This window comes from Kogia breviceps, chromosome 2 (assembly GCF_026419965.1).
Source record: "Kogia breviceps isolate mKogBre1 chromosome 2, mKogBre1 haplotype 1, whole genome shotgun sequence".
Lineage (NCBI taxonomy): Eukaryota > Metazoa > Chordata > Mammalia > Artiodactyla > Physeteridae > Kogia > Kogia breviceps.
Window position 1 is genome coordinate 38,951,251 of NC_081311.1, and position 18,803 is coordinate 38,970,053.

Genomic DNA, 18,803 nt, shown 5'->3' on the forward strand with positions numbered 1-18,803 from the left:
AAGAGAGTAACTCTATAGTACATGCAAAATCAAAACAGAGAAAAAAGCAGAGCAGTAAAGAGAGTTTGAGAGTAGCTTCCTAAAACAGGTTGTAGGTCTAGAATTAATATCTGAAAAAGCTGTTAAGTGAAAGAAACAAAACAAAACCAAACCCAAATAGTATTAGTATCAGAAGTAAAGCCTGAGGAAGAAAAGTCCTAGATTAAAAAAAAAAAAAAAAAAAAAAAAAAAAAAAAAGTGCGCCGAACTGTAGAACTAGTCGCCAGAGAGGGAGGAAGGGGAGAGGGGTTGGTGCTCAGAGGAAGAAATTCATTTGGGGAATGGGTGATCAAAAACTGCCCTGGCCTGTCTCCCTTCCTACTGGATCCCCCAACGTCTACCAAAGCGTCTTGCACGTAGAAGGTGCCAAACTCATCCCTGATAAATGAATAAATGAACATTATGTACGAGGATAAGGGAGAGAGCCAAGTCCTGAACATCCCATGGGATGGGGGGCTGGGGACAGAAGGAAGTAGGAGAGGCTGGGATCGGGGAAGTCCGGGATCTGGGGGAGGACCGACGCAGGGCACTGGCCGGGCGGCCCGGGGTGGTCACCTGCGACGTCGGGCGGAGGTAACCCAGGGTGATAGTGTTGCCACAGTCCCTGCAGGAAGGCGGCGCCGCTGTCCACGCAGCGGTGCTTGGAGCTGGTGACTAGCTGCAGGCGGCCGCAGTTCTCTCGGCTGAAGAGGACCGGGAAAAGGGAGGCCAGGCGCAGGGCCAGCTGTCGCATGTCCTGCCGCCCCTTCTCCACCAGCTGCCCGTCCATCCAGTCCGCGTACCACAGCGGCCAGTCGGCCAGCGCAGCGCCCAGGTCGCCGCCGCCGGCAGCGCGGGTCCGGTCATAACCCGGCCCGCGGGCCTGCAGCAGTCCGTGCAGCTGCCGCAGCTTGCGGATCTGTTTGGTGGTCGGGTAGCGGGTGCCGTGGCGGATGAGGGCGACCAGCTGCACCGGGGTGCAGGTCTCCTCCAACAGCTGTGGGTCCCGCCGTGGCGCCTCGGGGTCCGGCAGCAGCCCAGGGTTGGCATCCTCGTAACGAGTCTTGGTGCCGAAGTAGGGGCTGAGCGGCGAGACTACACGGTCCTCCGGCTCCAAGAGGGAGCAGCGAGAGAGCGACGAGACCAGCGCCACAGCCAGGGCCGCGACGGGTGCCACGGAGACCCTGAAGATGCGGCTGGGGCCACGGAGCATGATGCACTGCAGCCCGCGGAGGGCAACATACCAGCTCGGTCGACGGCTTCCGGCTCCGGTGGGCAGGGGGCGGGTCCGGAGGGTGCTTCCGGCCGGTGCTTCCCCGGGAGTCACTGCGCGTACCCGCTCTCCTGCTGTGAGGACGCGACCGCTGCTGCCGGAGCAACGAGAATGCGGGTTAGACACTCCGAGGAGCCCGGCGGCCCTGTGGCTCAGGTGAAGCCGGTAGAAATCCTCGAGGAGCTTTGGAGACCTGTGGCTTAGGTGGAGCCGGCGTCGCCTGGCCCCCGAGCATGGGCGAGTTTCCTCGTAGCTGACGGCGCCTCAGGGGCTGACTCAACGACTCCCCAGCTGTTTAAATTCTCTAGGGTGTGAATAAGCCCGGACTCAGCCTTAAGTCTCCAAAGCTGCCAAAACAGAATACCTTTGAAGAGCTGACTCCTGTATCATCATCCATACCCCATTCTACTCTGTTTTTCAAAATGTAGTTTGAACCAACTGCATCAAATCCACCTGAGGCAGTGACTGAAAATGCAAACCCCAGGGCCCGGGCCCGGCATGCCTCCAGGAGCCCAAGCTTTACTCCCCCATTAGAGTTTGAAATTAATCCCTATACAGCAAGGCAGAGGCGAACCTGGAAAGAGGCTCAGTTCTCCAGGAAATTTAATTCCTGAGCCTTTGGTAGTATTTTGACCTGGACCAGCAAAGCTGACATCGGGGACAGCACCCCAGAAGAACTGTGCTTGTTGATACCGAAGGCTTAGACAGTAGAGACAGCAATCCTGCTAACTCGGGCGCATTGAATCGTGGCCCAACAGATTTACGCCATTATAAGTATGAGCTGATCTGTGTGAAGCAAACAAGGTGTGTATTTACCGCCACTCCGAGTCCAAACTCTCCTCCCACGTAATGACATATTCAAATCAGCCCCTACGTTTTTTCGTAGGTTATTGCTCAGAATCTCACACCCCCCCAAATCATAAATCTGAAGAATACCTTGGTTTCTCCACTTGAACCCTAGTTTATATGCCAGCTGGGAAAAGAATAAGTATTAAAGAAGTCATACGGTGATCCAGATTGAAGGAAGTTTGGGCCATGTTTTTGTTAAGTGTAGCTTTTTCCTTCAAAGACACCATTAAATTGCTCTTGGTAAGTCCGTCTCCATCTTTACTCCTTTTCTCCTTAAAAGTGCCCCTCCGGTCCAGAGAGGTAAACCTCTTAATGTTAACCCAGTGAAGAAAATGGTGTAAAATCAAGAATAGAGTCCGACTTGAATGCTGCGAATTTTAAGCTGTTCTGTGGCAGGTAGCCATCTTTAGAATATGTTCTTTTTTGGTATGCCATTTTGTGGAATGTCATTGCCTGAATAGTCATGCTCAGTGATATTGTCACAGAACTTTGCTCAAATCAATATTTAATGAATATCTGCTCTGTATGAACTTCCTTTTAAAAAATTTTTATTGGAGTAGAGTTGATGTACAATGTTGTGTTACTTTCAGGTGTATAGCACAGTGATGCAGTTACACATATATCCACTCTTTTTTAGATTTTTTTCCCATATAGGCCATTAGAGTACTGGGTAGAATTCTCTGTGCTATACAATAGGTCCTTATTTTTTATCTATTATATATACACAATATACAGTGTAGTAGTGTGTATATGTCAATCCCAATCTCTCAATTTGTCTCTCCCCCCTCCCCCTTTATGGACTTCCTAACCTTATATTTTATAGGCTGAGGTGCTTGGTAATATTTCTAAGTTCATTCAGCAAGCATTTGTGCTAGATGCATCTCACTATATTTTACTTAGTATATGTATTTAATAATGATCACCTCTCATGCCCAATCTTTTGAGTCCTCAGGAGCTACCAAGTCTTCCTAACGGCATCACTCCTTCCTAATGGAACAATCTTTAGAGACCCTGCCTAACTATTTACAAAACACTAAATTTGCCCCTAGCTTGATTTTATTTTTCTTCCTCTAATTACTCATTAATTTATGCTGGTTATATACTTATGTAAACCAACTCTAATCATCTTTGGTGTCAAGCCAAGATGACAAATGATAAAATTAATCAATGCCTTCATGTTTTTGGCTAGGAAAAAGCAGCATAAAAAGGAGAAAGAGCTCATAAGCTTTGGATCCAGACTACAGCTCAGTGACACATTAACCTTGGAAACCTACCCAAGTTCTCTGAGCCTTGGTTTCTTTATCTGAAAATAGGCATATTAGAACCTACATTGCAGGATTTTTGTGAGAATCAGAGATGATTAAACCCAGTATAATAGGCTGCTATGAGTGATAGTGATATTTTTATCATAATGTTCAATGTTGTTATTATTTCTGTACTGAGATGCTTAGGTCTCTAGCAACCATACAGTGTAAACTTACTTCCACCTTAAAATGAATGACTTTCACAGGCAAGACATGCATCAAAGATCATTTCATAACTTTTCTAATAATAAAAATCCACTCATCTCACTTAAGATGGGTCTCTCATTCTTAAAGCAGTGAGCACCTTTGAAAAGTTTTCATACCAGGCCATGTATTAATTCTCTACCAGCCTGTAAATTGGCTGCGCTTGGAAATAGATGCCCACCTTGTCCAGTCAGTTAGTACACAAGAATTTGTATGGTACAAAACATGGCTGCCCCTTTGCAAAGACTGGGTGGTTTCCCTTCCCTTATAAGAGGCTGTGGGCATGGCAGCAATGTATTTGACAAATCTACCACAACACAAGAGATAGAATGGAAAATTAATAGTTCAACTCTTGAAGAGATGGAAGAGGGTGGAACCAAGAGCACAGAGAATTTGATTTGGACCAGAAGGAGAGGAGACTTTATCTTCTGAAGGAGGATTGAAAGGATGGATTCACATGTGGATAAATTTGTTGGTCTAGAGGCAGAGAATTCATGGATTTCAGGCCTAGTGGCCTCACTTTCTTCTGTGACATAGGCAGCAAGATTGTCTGAAGAGATTGAGGAATGGGAATTAAGTCCCATGGAATGTAGAAATGGCTTAGATTTGCAATTGAGAGAAAAGGAGAAAAAAGTAGAAGTTTGGATGCTCAGCCCTGAGGATCCAACTGAGAATGGAATATTTGGATTGCTAATGGTTGTGCAGTTTTATCCAGAAGTAAACATTATCTGTTGTGTCTTTCAGAGTGGAAAAGAAAACTGAACTCAGTTCTACATTTTTCTAATTTGTCTTAAGTAGAACTTCTTTTCTAATCAATCTATTAAAGAATAGGGTAGGTTATTTTTGTCAGATTATTGATAGGACTTTAAAAATGGTAAAGTCATTCTACTCTTAAGATTGCATGATGACATACATAGCATTTTAAGTTACAGCTATCTACTAGACTTTTAAAGACGTTATTACAGAAGATGGCCTCCTGGTGAAGTAACGATAAAGAAAGGAAAAAGCTAAATTCTATGAGGAAAAGGGTAGGCTGTCTCTGAAAGGATAGAAAATATTAAGAACATGGTTTCTGAAGTTAGAATTCCTGGCTTTTAAAATTACAGCTTCACTTAATATCTGTGAGAAAAAGGGTAGGCTCTCTATGAAAGGATAGAAAATACTAAGAACATGGTTTCTAAAGTTAGAATTCCTGGCTTTTAAAATTCCAGCTTCATCACTTAATATCTGTGAGATTTTATACAAGTTAAACTCTTTGCCTCAATTGTTTTCTGTAGTGAGGAAGATACCTATGTCATGGGATTGTCCAGCAGATTAAATGAAACAGTTAACATAAATGCTTTATATAGTTACTGGCCCCAAATAAGTATCAGTTACTTTTAGTAAAAAGAATTAAAATGTTTCTTATTATCACTTCTCTTTTAATCAAGTAAACTGACAAATGGCCAGCTCTTCATAGATATCTATTATCTCACAACTACATTAAGCAGCTATCTTTGTGCCTATGCCAAGAAGGTTTTATCTCTAGTATCTCAGTGCCCTGCTGTTTCATCTTTCTTTGTCAGTTAATGATTCAGTGCTTACTTGTTTTTTACTGCAGTAGAAGAAGCCAACAGAGGAGGGGTCCATGTGTATGGACAGAACTGGAGTGATCCATGCTTCAACGGCAGTCCCATCAACCTTGCTTGAATGTGGAGGCTGCATAGATCACAAGCTCCGCAGACTGCAAGACAGCTTTGCTCCAAAGAAGCTGACCACTGTATGGTTCCCCAGCATATCAAAGCTAACCTGAATTGTTTAAGTTGTGTTTCAGTTGATGAATAGAACTTCACGGAACCACACAACAACAATGGAGGTGACCTGCTGTTTTACATTCTCTATTATACCCTGCTAAGGAAGTTATTTTGCAGTGACAAAGCTTCTTTTCTAGTGTTCTGACAAATACTAGGATTTTGATGTTGGGAATTCTTCCCTCACATCAAATGTTGGTTCTAAATCCACAGAACTATTTGAGAAACGAGATAGAAAATTATGGTAAATTTAAATTACCAATATGCTTTCTATGCTTTCTATAATGACTTTCAACAAGCTGGCACTATTGCTCAGAAACATAATTTCCTCCAGAAGTCCCCTCCATCCAAAATATATTGTTGTCCTGTTACAGAAATAAATAATATTTTCCAAATCCTGGTAAAAATCTCTCTTCTCCCCTATATTTTTCAAGAACAAGCATAGATGATAGCAATTGTGTTTTAACATCTTATTTTTTTTCTGAAATGTTAGTTTTCCAAAATTGAAAAATATTTTTGATCTGTTGGATCTTTTAGACAATTGGTTGGCTGACTTTAAAGCCATGAGTGTTTTCTTATCATTCCAAATAATGGAGAACTTTCAGAACACAAGTTTATTAGTTCATCAGGAAGGCAATTTTTTACTTAGTTCATTAATGGCAATTTCATGTTGTCTCACTAGTCCATGCAGGAACCAATCTTCTTTTAGTTTTTGTTCACTGTTTTGTTCTAGGATAAACCCATCTTGTTGCTTTGCTTGTGTTATATATCAGTAAATATTAAAAGGCAATAATACCTAAGCTAGAAAAGCAATGTAGGCACCTCTGGACTCACACACTTGGTTGCAGCTACTTTAGTAAATAGGGTAGATCACACTACAATTGAAGCTACCTTTATGTTTCCAGAAGCAACACACCTCATTACCCCACTTTACCTTTCTTGTCTTACATCTTACACTGCCTTGTAAGGCATTTTACACTTGCCTGATTCTGTACTCCAGGAGAAAGCAGTTGCTGCTAAATCATTCATTGGTTAATACCTTAGATGCAAGGACCATGGTGAAAACGTTTTTGATTCCCAAATATTTATTCCATGTCTTACATGAAGTATACTGTCAACAACTATTTGTTGAAAGGGTATACAAATGAATGAATAAATGAAAATAGAACAAACAGGCAGTATGGGAAGCTAAAATAATATTGCTTTGCATTTATGCAGTATAATTATTTTATTTTCCCAGCTATCCCATGATATATGAAGAGCAGCATTTATATCACATTGTGGGTGTGGAAATCAAGAGGTTAGTAGATGCCTTACCTAAAGTCATCCAAGTATTTAGTAGAACCAGTTCTAGAATGTGATTGACGGAAACAGAGCTATCTTTAATGCCTACCCTATTCATGACAAATGAGCAGTGACTACAAAAAGTGTCACTTGTAGCTGAGGCTAAAAGATAAATTTTACACACAGTGCTATAGCACTTACTATTGGCTAACCACTCAGCATTTAGTCCCCCTGTTTCCTTGGAATCAATGTATAAGTATTCACCTCTCAGGAAGATCACTCTATCCCCACCTGAGGAAAAAAATCCTGATTGGTTTAACCCAATCCCGGTAACTCTATTTTTCTTAACGTTTTAGTTTAGGAAAGAGCATGTGATTCAGTTCTGTCCACTAAGATATGAGGGTCAGTCTCCTGAAAAGTTTCTGGGAAAGGTTTTTGGTTCTAGGAAAGAGACAAATGATGGGGCAATGAACAGTCAGCTGTCAATGGATTGGAGATTCTGTTGAGTCAGAGGAATATTGCATTTGGCACAGTAAAATATTCTGGAAGGAAAGGAGATAGTATTCAGTGAATGAAATGCTTAATGTATATTTTGAAGGTAGTACAGTACTTGTTATTGATTAAATGAGACATTTTAGAATATGAGATTAAGAAAGCTTAACCAAGGTAAATTACAGAATATAAATCTTTTAGAAGTAAGGAGGCAGGTTGATTGTTTGGCCTGGGCACCCAAGCACTGAAGGCTACAGCTTTTTGGTGGAGCTTATGGCAGACTCTGGGAGGGCTCAGGAGGGCTCACGCCAGGGAGTGCTTTCCGGAACTTCTGCTGCCAGTGTCCTTGTCCCCTCGGTGGGCCACAGCCAACCCCCGCCTCTGTGGAGACCCTCCAACACTAGCAGGTATACATCCAAAAGAATTGAAAACAGATATTCAAACAAAACTTGTACATAAAAGTTCATAGCAGCACTATTCACAATAGTCAAAAGGAAACAATCCAGATAGCCAACTGATGAATGAATAAAATGTGATATGGCCATACAATTGGAATACCATTCAGCCACAAAAAGGAGCAAAGTACATGCTGCAACGTGGATAAACTTTGAAAATTTTATGGTTTATAAATCAAGGAACTAAGCATGGCCCTCCAGCCAACAACCAGGGACAAACTGAGGTCCTCAATCCAACATCCAGTAAGGAATCAAATCCCACCATCAACCATGTGGGTGAGCTGGGAAGGGCCCCCTGCCCCAGTTGGGCCTTGAGAGAACTGCAGATTTGGGGACATTTGTTTGCAACCTCATGAGAGACCCTGAGCTGGAGGACCCAGATAAGCCATGCCCAGATTCCTGACCTGCTGAAACCGTTTCTCCTGTGGAACATCAAAATTACCATAGTGGGGACTTCCCTGGTGGCACAGTAGTTAAGAATCTGCCTGCCAATGCACGGGACATGGATTTGATCCCTGGTCCGGGAAGATCCCACATGTTGCAGAGCAACTAAGCCCGTGCACCACAACTACTGAGCCTGCGTGCCTAAAGCCCATGCTCTGCAACAAGAGAAGCCACCGCAGTGAGAAGCCTGGGCCCCACAACAAGGAGTAGCCCCTTCTCGCCGCAACTGGAGAAAGCCTGCACACAGCAACAAAGACCCAACCCAGCCAAAAATATAAATAAATAAATAAAATTTTTTAAAAATTCTAAAAAAAAAGTAAGGAGGCCAAAAAAAAAAAAAAAAAAAAAAGCCAAGAAATCCTGGCCCAAAACTTTTGCTCCTGGCTTTAAATTTCTGTTCCTACTGGACTTAAGCCCCAGCAGCTTCTCACCTTCCACTAGCCTATACACCCCACCCCCTACCCCACCCCTAAAAATCCCCACCTCACTTGGCAACTATTCCATGAATGTTATTAAAATAAATTATTTTACACAGATATTTTGTTTTTAATAGATGCTACTGATGGTTTGGAAAGATGAAAGAGTTCAACAACAAAAAGATGTCAGTAATTTAAAATATAATATTAAAAAACTTTATTCTTAAAATGAGAGATACACACAAGGAGACAGCTGCCCTGGACACTAGCATGTCTAAATGTGATGACTAGATATGCTGCAGCCATCTTGCAACCAGAGAGGAGCCAGCTTGAAAACAAAGCTAACACAATGAGATCACACAGCAGAAAATGAAAAGACCCTGAATCCTTGATAATCCTAATGAGCTGATGGATTAAACCTGGAGTATACCTACTATCGGTTTCCTGTCATCTCAAGTAATAAATGCTTTTACTGTTTAAACCAATGTTTCATTATTTTCTGTAGAAAGCCAATTGGGGTAAGTACCTATTAACCCCACTTAACCACTTAGGATGTCCTTTCCTGCTTTTCTTGATTATGCTTAAATCATCTGAGAAAAACAGAAAATCACAGGTGGTGATTTTCTGATTCCAACCCTTTAGATATTACTTTGGATTCTCATTCTGAGTGATCATAGTTAATAAAGCATAGAAAGCACTGGGAAGAGTAGGAAGTAGTTGGGTAGAATGACATATCTGGTGATGGAGGTGATCCTGGTCAGGTAAGATGAAGTATAAGCTAAGCAGGAGATGCAAATGAAAACAGAGAGAAGGCAACTATTCTTTTTTGGGTGGTGGTGGTATTCTAACCTTTATTATTTTTTAATTTTTAAATTTAATTTCTATTTTATATTGGAGTATAGTTGACTTACAGTGTTCTGTTTCAGGTGTACAGCAAAGCAATTCAGTTTTACATATACATATATCCATTCTTTTTCAGATTCTTTTCCTACATAGGCTACTACAGGTTATTGAGTAGAGTTCCCTGTGCTATACAATAGGTCCTTGTTGATTACCTGTTTTATACATCTTAGTGTGTATATGTTAATCCCAAACTCCTAATTTATCCCTTGCCTCCACATTTCCCCTTTGGTAACCGTAAGCTTGGTTTCGAGATCTGTGAGTCTGTTTCTGTTTTGTAAATAAGTTAATTTGTATCATCTTTTTATTAGGTTCTACATATAAGTGATATCATATGATATTTGTCTTTCTCTGTCTGACTTACTTCACTTAGTATGATAATCCCCAGGTCCATCCATGTTGCTGCAAATGGCATTATTTCATTCTTTTTTATGGCTGAGTAGTATTCTATTGTGTATGTATACACAACTTCTTTATCCATTCCTCTGTCGATGGACATTTAGGTTACTTCCATGTTTTGGCTATTGTGAATAGTGCTGCAATGAACATTGGGGTGTATGTATCTTTTTGAATTATGGATTTCTCTGAATATATGTCCAGGAACAGGATTAACTGACCATAGAGGCATGGGTTTATTTCTGGGCTTTCTATCCTGTTCCATTGATCTATATTTCTTTTTTTGTGTGTGCCAGTACCATACTGTTTTGATTACTGCAGCTGAAGTCAGGGAACCTGATTCCTCCAGCATTGTTTTTCTTTCTCAGGATTGCTTTGGCTATGTAGAGTCTTTTGTGTTTCCATACAAATTTAAAATTTTTTCTAGTTCTGTGAAAAATGCCATTGATAATTTGATAGGGGTTGCATTGAATCTGTAGATTGCCTTGGGTAGTATAGTCATTTTGACAGTATTGATTCTTTCAATCCAAGAACGTGGTATATCTTTCCATCTGTTTGTGTCATCTTTGATTTCTTTCATCAGCGTCTTATAGTTTTCAGAGTACAGGTCTTTTACCTACTTAGATAGATTTATTCCTAGGTATTTTATTCTTTTTGATGCAATGGTAAATGGGATTGTTTCCTTAATTTCTCTTTCTGATATTTCATTGTTAGTGTTTAGGAATGCAAGAGATTTCTGTGCATTAACTTTGTATCCTGCAACTTTACCGAATTCATTGATGAGCTCTAGTAGTTTTCTGGTAGAATCTTTATGATTTTCTATGTAAAGTATCATGTCATCAGTGACAGTTTTACTTCTTCTCTTCCAATTTGTATTCCTTTTATTTCTTTTTCTTCTCTGATTGCTGTAGCTAGGACTTCCAAATCTATGTTGAATAAAAGTGGTGAGATTGGATATCCTTTTCTTGTTCCTGATATTAGATGAAATGCTTTCAGATTTTCACTGTTGAGAATGATGTTAGCTGTGGGTTTGTCATACATGGCAGAAGGCAATTATTCTGAACAGACCCTTAGAAAGCCAGTCTTAGGGACATAAGAGCCATATCTTTGGGGAGAGTTGTGAAACCCACATTATACTAATGTTCTTCTCACCAGGGGAGAAGTCAGTGTTCATGGGATATCACAGGGTTCTTGTCATGCTTGTCTTCTTCAGAAACAGACCTAAGTTCTGATGTGTCTCATGATGACATGATGATCTAAAAATGAGAAGCTTGATTTTAATTTTTCCTGTAAACATTCAAGAGGTCCATGGTATTGCTCTCTTTCAGCCTGGCACAAGTCTCATAAACCAGAAGATAACCTTAACATTCAATCTATGGTAGTTCTCCCCCATGACCTTTGCCCTTTTCTAAACATCTTTGTAAAGACATAGTAATATTCTACTGTGAATTATATGAGAACTCTTAACATGGATTTAAACAGTAAATCTAACAAATAGGCTGCTCTTTGCCTGATGACTCAGAGGTTGTTAATTATTCTTGCATTTTAGGCATTTGGGAGAAAAATTAATTCCTTAATATATTGTATTCAATTGAGTTCAGAGCCATTAAAGAGGAAAGAAATAATAAGAATTAGAGTAGAAATAAATGAAGTAGAGAATAGAAAAACAATAGAGAGAATCAATGAAACCAAAAATTGATTCTTTGAAAAAAATCAACAAATTGAGAAACCTAAAGATTAAGAAAAAAAAAGAATACTCAAATTACTAAAATCAGAAATTAAAGAGGGAACATTACTACTGACCTTACAGGAATAAAAAGCATTGTAAGGGAATACTATGAACTCTATATGCCAATAAATTAGATAACCTGGATGAAATGGACAAATTCCTAGAAATACACAAACTACCAAAACTAAAGAAGAAATAGAAAATCTGAATAGACCTATAACAAGTAAGAAGATTGGATTAGCAATAGAAAATATCCCAACACAGAAAAGCCTAGGACCAGATGACTCCATTCGGTGAATTCTACAAACATTTAAAGAATTAACATGACTACTTCTCAAATTCTTCGAACAAATAGAAGAGGAAAGAATACTTCTTAACTCATTGTATGAGGCTGACATTGTCCTAATACCAAAGCCAGACAAAAAGACACTACAAGAAAAGCAGACTACAGACCAGTTTTTCTTGTGAATCTATTGATAGATACAAAACTCCTCAATAAAATGCTAACAAATAGAATTCAGCAGCATGTTAAAAGGATTATACACCATGACCAAGGGGGATTTATCCTAGAATGCAAGTGTAGTTCAACACGCAAAATCAGTCAGTGTAATTCACCACATAAATAGAATGAAGGAGGGGAAACACATGACCATCTCAACTGATGTTGAAAAAGCATTTGACAAAATCCAACATTCCTTCATGATAAAACACTCATTAAAGTAGAACTAGAAGGGAACTTTCTCAATATGATAAAGGCTATATATAAAGAACTCCCAGGTAACATCATCCTCAAGGGAAAAATACTGAAAGCTTTTCCCCTAAAATCTGTAGTGGGTGTTTGAAAGTCAAACATTCAGAAACCTTAGATGTTCTTTAAAAAAGAATCCATTTTGGGGGCTTCCCTGGTGGCACAGTGGTTACGAATCCACCTGCCAATGCAGGGGACATGGGTTCAAGCCCTGGTCCAGGAAGATCCCACATGCTGTGGAGCAACTAACCCCGTGCACCACAACTACTAAGCCTGCACTCTAGAGCCCTTGAGCCACAACTACTGAGCCCACGTGCCACAACTACTGAAGCCCATGTGCCTAGAGCCCGTGCTCCACAACAACAGAAGCCACTGCGATGAGAAGCCCATGTACCGCAATGAAGAATAGCCCCTGCTCGCCACATTAGAGGAAACTCACGTGCAGCAACGAAGATCCAATGCAGCCAAAAGTAAATAAATAAATAAACAAAAATTTGTTAAAAAAGAAAAAGAATCCATTTTCTTAAAGTTTCTGGAAAAAAGAATGTTCTCCTCTGTATTAAAACCTCTTCATAATGAACATTGCTACATTGTACATTAGGCACAGTATTATTGAAGTTTTAAAATAATTGTTATTCATGTAACTGGAGTATTTGTTTCATAAACACATTTTGCAAACAATAGGAGATCTAGAGGACATTCTTTAAAGTATGAAGCAGTGGTGCTTAATTTTGGGGTACTTTTATTTATCCTCTGTTTTACACGTGAATACAATAAAACCTTTTTTAAGAAATTCAAAGTGTGTGTGTGTGTGTGTGTGTGTGTGTGTGGTACGCGGGCCTCTCACTGCTGTGGCCTCTCCCGTTGCGGAGCACAGGCTCCGGACGCGCAGGCTCAGCGGCCATGGCTCACGGGCCCAGACGCTCCGCGGCATGTGGGATCTTCCCGGACTGGGGCACCAACCCGCGTCCCCTGCATCGGCAGGCGGACTCTCAACCACTGCGCCACCAGGGAAGCCCAAGAAATTCAAAAATTTTAAGGAGAATGCAGAAAAGCATTTGATGATCTGGGATGTAGATGAGGGATGGCTTTTTTTTTAAGGCCTTTCTAGACTCTTAATGTTTGGGCCAATTACTGTAATAGAGTTTCTGCCCTCAGACCAAATCCCAGTGATAAGGTATCTGTTCTTCACATGAGCAATAACTGGAGTACATAGGATAAAACAAAATATTAAATGTCTGTTACAGTACAGAATAAGTGAGGAAAGTGTAAAGTGATAAGGTGCAAGTCACCTCAGAGTGGTCGGTTCAGATACGGTGATGCAGCAGAGTAGAAACTTGTCAGAAAGGAAAGGTGTCAGGCAGGAGATAAATATGTGCCCACATTATCCAATGTCAAGAGCTGAAAACTGTTTAGAATTTTTATCCTGAAGATAGAAACGACATCCTTATGAGAAATTGAACATTAACTAGATATGTATTAAACCAGTTTTGCTTGTTGACACATTTGTTAATTTATTTGACAGTTACTGAGTGGCTACGTGGTAGTTTTTAGGCCTTAGAATTAACCTAAGGCAAAATTGTGAAGTAAAAATTTTCATTTCATTCATTCATTTCATTCATTTTACCTCTTTATACTGTGCTCTTTTTTGGATTCTTCAGCCTTCCTTTTCCTCCCTCAGGCTTTGGAGCTTAGAAACTAATAACATTAAAACTCCGGTGACAGGAGTGACAAGACTCTAGGATAAAAGATGGTTGTGTTCAGGGGAAGAGAAAGAGTGTGTGTTTAGGAAAGAAGCAGCACCAAGTTGTAAATTCTACTACTTGTGGATAGGTAGAATTATGGTGTACTTTATATTCTTTTTGCTTTTCTACTGTAATGATATGCCTTGCTTTCATTATATATGAAAAAGAGTACATATAAGCAAAGTAACAGCAAAAGGAATGTGTTAAAAATTCTTTCTACTATTTCAGGTTTTTTCTTTCTAATTCATTTTTTAGTCCATCAGGCCTGCTTTGCTTGTTTGGCAAAGTTTAAAAACTTTTCCAAATTGGTAAAAACTTAATGTTTCCAAGTACTACAGACTTTTATAACTATTATGCATCATGCAAACATCATGAGGTGTGGTATGAGGCAATGAATATTTTAAATTGCTTTAAAATTTAAGTATTGGACATTTAGGGTGCTCTCAACTTTACACAGTTACCAATGGAGTTGAACAAATATAACTGGTTAGTATTTTTAACCAAATATTTTGACTAAATCATTGCATTGCTTTGGAGTCTTGAAGGGTATAATATACCATGAAGGAAAAGCATAGAGTAGATTAAGATGTGACTGTACACAGCTAAAACAGTACTTTGTCATTTTCCTTTTTCTCATTTTTTGAAAGTAGTTGATAGCTACTTTTTTCCCCTTTCTTTCTCTCAGCTTATGAAGATTACCAGTATAAAAGCAAAAGGTGGGGCTTCCCTGGTGGCGCAGTGGTTGAGAATCCGCCTGCCGATGCAGGAGACACGGGTTCGTGCCCTGGTCCGGGAAGATCCCACATGCCGCAGAGCAACTGAGCCCGTGAGCCATGGCCGCTGGGCCTGTGCGTCCGGAGCCTGTGCTCCGCAACGGGAGAGGCCACAACAGTGAGAGGCCCGCATATCGCAAAAAAAAAAAAAAAAAAAAAAAAAAAAAAAAAAAAAAAAGCAAAAGGTGAAGTTATCTGCAAATATACAAACTTGTATCTATTCATTGGGTCTTCCTGCTGCAGATGACTCTCTTGCATTTTCGGATATTACTTCTCATGTTTCTTCAGTTTCCTGGTTGGTACCTTAATATTGTAAGCCTGCTCCGTTAGACTTCTTGCATTTTCCTCTGCCTTGTATCTCTGAATAACTTTAGAAAGCTGAACTCTGAAGAACTGTAAAGTACCTTCAGAACCAGCTTGCGGAAGATCTTCCTTTGAGGTCTTTAGGAGAGCCAAGGCTACGTGAAAGGTTATGTTCAAACCCTCACAAAGTGTAGTCAATGATGTGGAAGACCATGCAGAGTGGGAACTTGTCAGTAAAAGGAGTGAGATGCATACATATGAGCTTCCAGGTTCAGATTAGAAAAATGGTCGTGCAGGTCCAGTAACTGCTCTTGCATTAGTCTTTCCAGCTGATAACAATTTGCAGTGAAGGTCTTCAAAGCTGTTTTTGCAGAAGTCTCATAAATCATAGGCATTCGTGCTTTTCGCCAAAACACAGAATGCTTGTTCATCTGGCAAATGCAGCTGTGATATAGCAGCAAGAAAAGACTGCCCTTGACAGTACCCAGTGTCTTTGTCATAGACAGAGTAGGCCTTGCAAATCTTGTAGAGCGATTCCTGGCCATCTCCTCTGGTATCTTTAAAGTAATCATGTACAGGAAATGTATGATGAATATATCTCTAGTAATAACACTCTCCTGGGCTGAGTCCATTGTGATAAGAAATTGATATCTATCCAGCATTGCCTAGTTGTCATGGCAGCCTGCTAATAATTACCATACCTCTGCCCTCAATGCTTCAGGAACACCACTCTTCACCACAGTGGATAGCCCTTTCTGTCATGCACCAAGTTTATTGTGCCATCTTCCTAACAATTCTCCCCAAGAATATAGGATCTTCTCAGGACAATGCTTAGAACATCACCAGTTCCACTTGAGAGTTCATTATCACTCTTCTCTTCTGCTTCATCCTCCTAGGGTGACACTGGACCCCATCTGCTAGTAGGAGTGTGATTCGTTCCTCCTTCTCAGATTCTTGCTGTAGACTTACCACCTCATCTATTGCATTTCCAGCATTGGTATGGCCTTTTCCCTCAGACTGTTTCAACCTCATGAAAAAAGTCTACGTGAAAGTCTTTCTGCTAAAATGCCAAAATCACTTATTTGCAGGGTACACATGTACTGCTGTCTCCAGGTGAAAATAGACAAGCTCCATCACCTCCATGACTACCATATCAATTGCCACAGTCATATACACTCATTTATCTTTTGGAGTTTCTTCATTAAGTTCCAGAAATATTGGTTCATTGGTGTTCCACATGCCGGTGATAACATAAGCTCTCCCATCATAGCTCTTTCCCATGGCTTCCATATCCAGTAAATAAATGTCACAGTTCTTCACATTTCACCCTGGGCTTAATAAGATTCCAAAGCATCTTTCAGCAGCTAATTCTTTGTTAGAAAGTTGCTGCATTGTAATCACAACCTTCTTTTCTATTCCTTGTTTTAATTTGACAGTATTTAATTGACAATATTTTTTAAAGTTTAATATTAGTATAAAAGATTATAAAGTGAGGAGTAAAAGTCTTCCTCTAATTTCCCCTATTCAAATTTCCAAAGGTAAAACCATCATTTCTTCTATACCCAGGCATTTGCTATTAGAATGCAAACATATGTATATCTATGTGTGTAAATACGTATCTATGTACACATACACACACACACACACACACACACAGGATTTTTTTTAATGGTTCCACAGCATTCACTGTATGGTTGTACCATAATTATTTAATGAGTCACCCCATGATAACATTTATTTATTTATTTATTTTTTGGGCTGTGTTGGGTCTTTGTTGCTGTGCACAGGCTTTCTCTACTTGGGGTGAGCGGGGGCTACTCTTCGTTGAGGTGCACAGGCTTCTCACTGCAGTGTCTTCTCTTTTGGTGGAGCACGGGCTTCAGTAGCTGTGGCATGCAGGCTCAGTAGTTGTGGCTCTCCAGCTTAGTTGTTCTGTGGCATGTGGGATCTTCCTGGACCAGGGCTTGAATCCATGTCCCCTGCATTGGCAGACGGATTCTTAACCACTGTGCCACCAGGGAAGTCCTCATGATGACTTTTAGATGGTTTCCTGTTATACACTACCTCAAGCAATGTTGCAGTAATCATACATACTTGTATATGAGTTTATGTGTAAGGTAAATTTCTAAAAGTGGAATTTCTAAGTTACCAGGTGTTTCACCATCAATAGATGTTACCAAGTTATTCTGTAAGAGTGTTATACCAGTTTACACTACCACTAACACTTTATGGGAATGTCTTGTTTCCCTTCCCTCTGGCCAACACTGAGCATCATCAATCTTTTTAATCTTTGCCAGTGTGAGAGATGAAAAATGATATCCTACTCCTGGCTTTTATTTTGTTTAGAAGTGTTAATGTGAAAAGTCTTAGTGATTGATGAAACCATACAGCAGTAAGTAAAGTACGAAAGAATGTGTTAAATTGAGACTACCACTGTGAACCACAGAAAGCAGTCCAGTGCAACCACAGTAGCAGCACTTTTGCTTACCACCAGTGCTTGTAAATATAACTCTGGAGCCCACAGTTTGATCTCTAATGTCATTTTCTTCTAGAGGAAACCAAGATTTTTGAGGATAGTTAATGTCATGCCCTTCAGCAGGAAAAAAATCAGGAAGCATCCAGAAATTCCTGTTTTGTTTTGTTTTTTTCGAGAAAGTCAGAATGTTCTCAGGATCATTAGAGGCAACTCTAAAAAAGCCAAACAGGCCAGTTTAAGGGAGTTCCTTTTAACCAAGTTGAGCCAATTTGATCGTAAAAAAATTATAATAATCATGTTAAATTAGAACTCATTGAATTTTTAAAAGACCATAAGTTTCTTATGATGCCCCAGAGGAAAATTTATACAGGTATAAAGATGAAAGTTGTAATATAAAAAGATGAATAGAATAGTTTAGCTTCTGTTAATTCTAGTAAGTAGGAAAATGCTTATTATATAATACAGTGTTAATATTATAATAATTCTATATATATTTCGATTAACTATATTCATTCATAAAGATGAGGTAAGTTCCTGTTTCAGTGTGAACAGAAAGAATGAACCATTTGTGAATTTTTTCCAACAGTTCTGAAAAAAAAAGGAAACCGTATCAAACAAAAGAAGGGCCAGTTAGCAAGTGGGATTTCCCTAGGGGAGGGCAGTTTAACAGATTACCACCACTGGTCACATACAGTAACCATTTAAATGAGAATCCAACAGTGTATTTCAAGATGTGTTTCAAGATGACAAATTAGACAAATGTCCCCCCAAAAGAAAGCTAACTGCACACACGCATTCTCTCATCTGCCTGGTAATAAAACATTTAGATGACCTTATAATTATAATGAAGTTCTATTAAGACATACATAAGTTTCCAAGTATACCAACATACCATGTCAATAATCATCATGAAAGGATAAAAATTAGGTACAGCCAGCTTACAGAATGCCTCAATTATAGTAAAAACACTGTATTTTCTAAAATTGAAATCTCTATATATGATATATATGAAGGATAATGATGTAAGCTGAATAAAGCTCCTCAAGATGTCATGTCCTAATCCTCTAGAACCTGTGAATTTTACTTTACATGGCAAAAGGTATTTTGCAGATGTGATTAAGAACCTTGAGATGGGGGACTATTTTGGATTGGCAGGGTGGGCTGATATAATCACAGCACTCCTTATAAGACAGTCAAAGGAGTT

At 39.8% G+C, this 18,803-nt stretch overlaps 1 protein-coding gene, 1 long non-coding RNA gene and 1 pseudogene across 6 annotated transcripts in view; 1 reads left to right on the top strand and 2 right to left on the bottom strand.

The window, feature by feature from the left end:
* Positions 1–1,561, bottom strand: part of PAPSS2 (3'-phosphoadenosine 5'-phosphosulfate synthase 2) — a 204,375-nt gene extending 202,814 nt beyond the window's left edge. For 3 of the 5 annotated variants that reach the window (XM_067025102.1, XM_067025103.1, XM_067025100.1), the window contains exon 1: positions 595–1,276. In XM_067025102.1, the coding sequence (XP_066881203.1) occupies positions 595–1,231 (637 nt within the window). In that variant the 5' untranslated portion in view covers positions 1,232–1,276. Of the gene's footprint in view, positions 1–594 lie in introns of all 5 variants that reach the window. The other 2 variants (XM_059054001.2, XM_059054008.2) reach the window with 2 other exon arrangements.
* Positions 961–7,848, top strand: LOC131750927 (uncharacterized). Its single transcript, XR_010838895.1, has 3 exons — positions 961–2,380; positions 5,249–5,503; positions 6,679–7,848. It is a non-coding gene; the product is annotated as an uncharacterized lncRNA (long non-coding RNA).
* Positions 7,849–13,686: 5,838 nt separating this feature from the next.
* Positions 13,687–16,428, bottom strand: LOC131750310 (rab GTPase-activating protein 1-like pseudogene; annotated as a pseudogene).
* Positions 16,429–18,803: the final 2,375 nt, after the last annotated feature.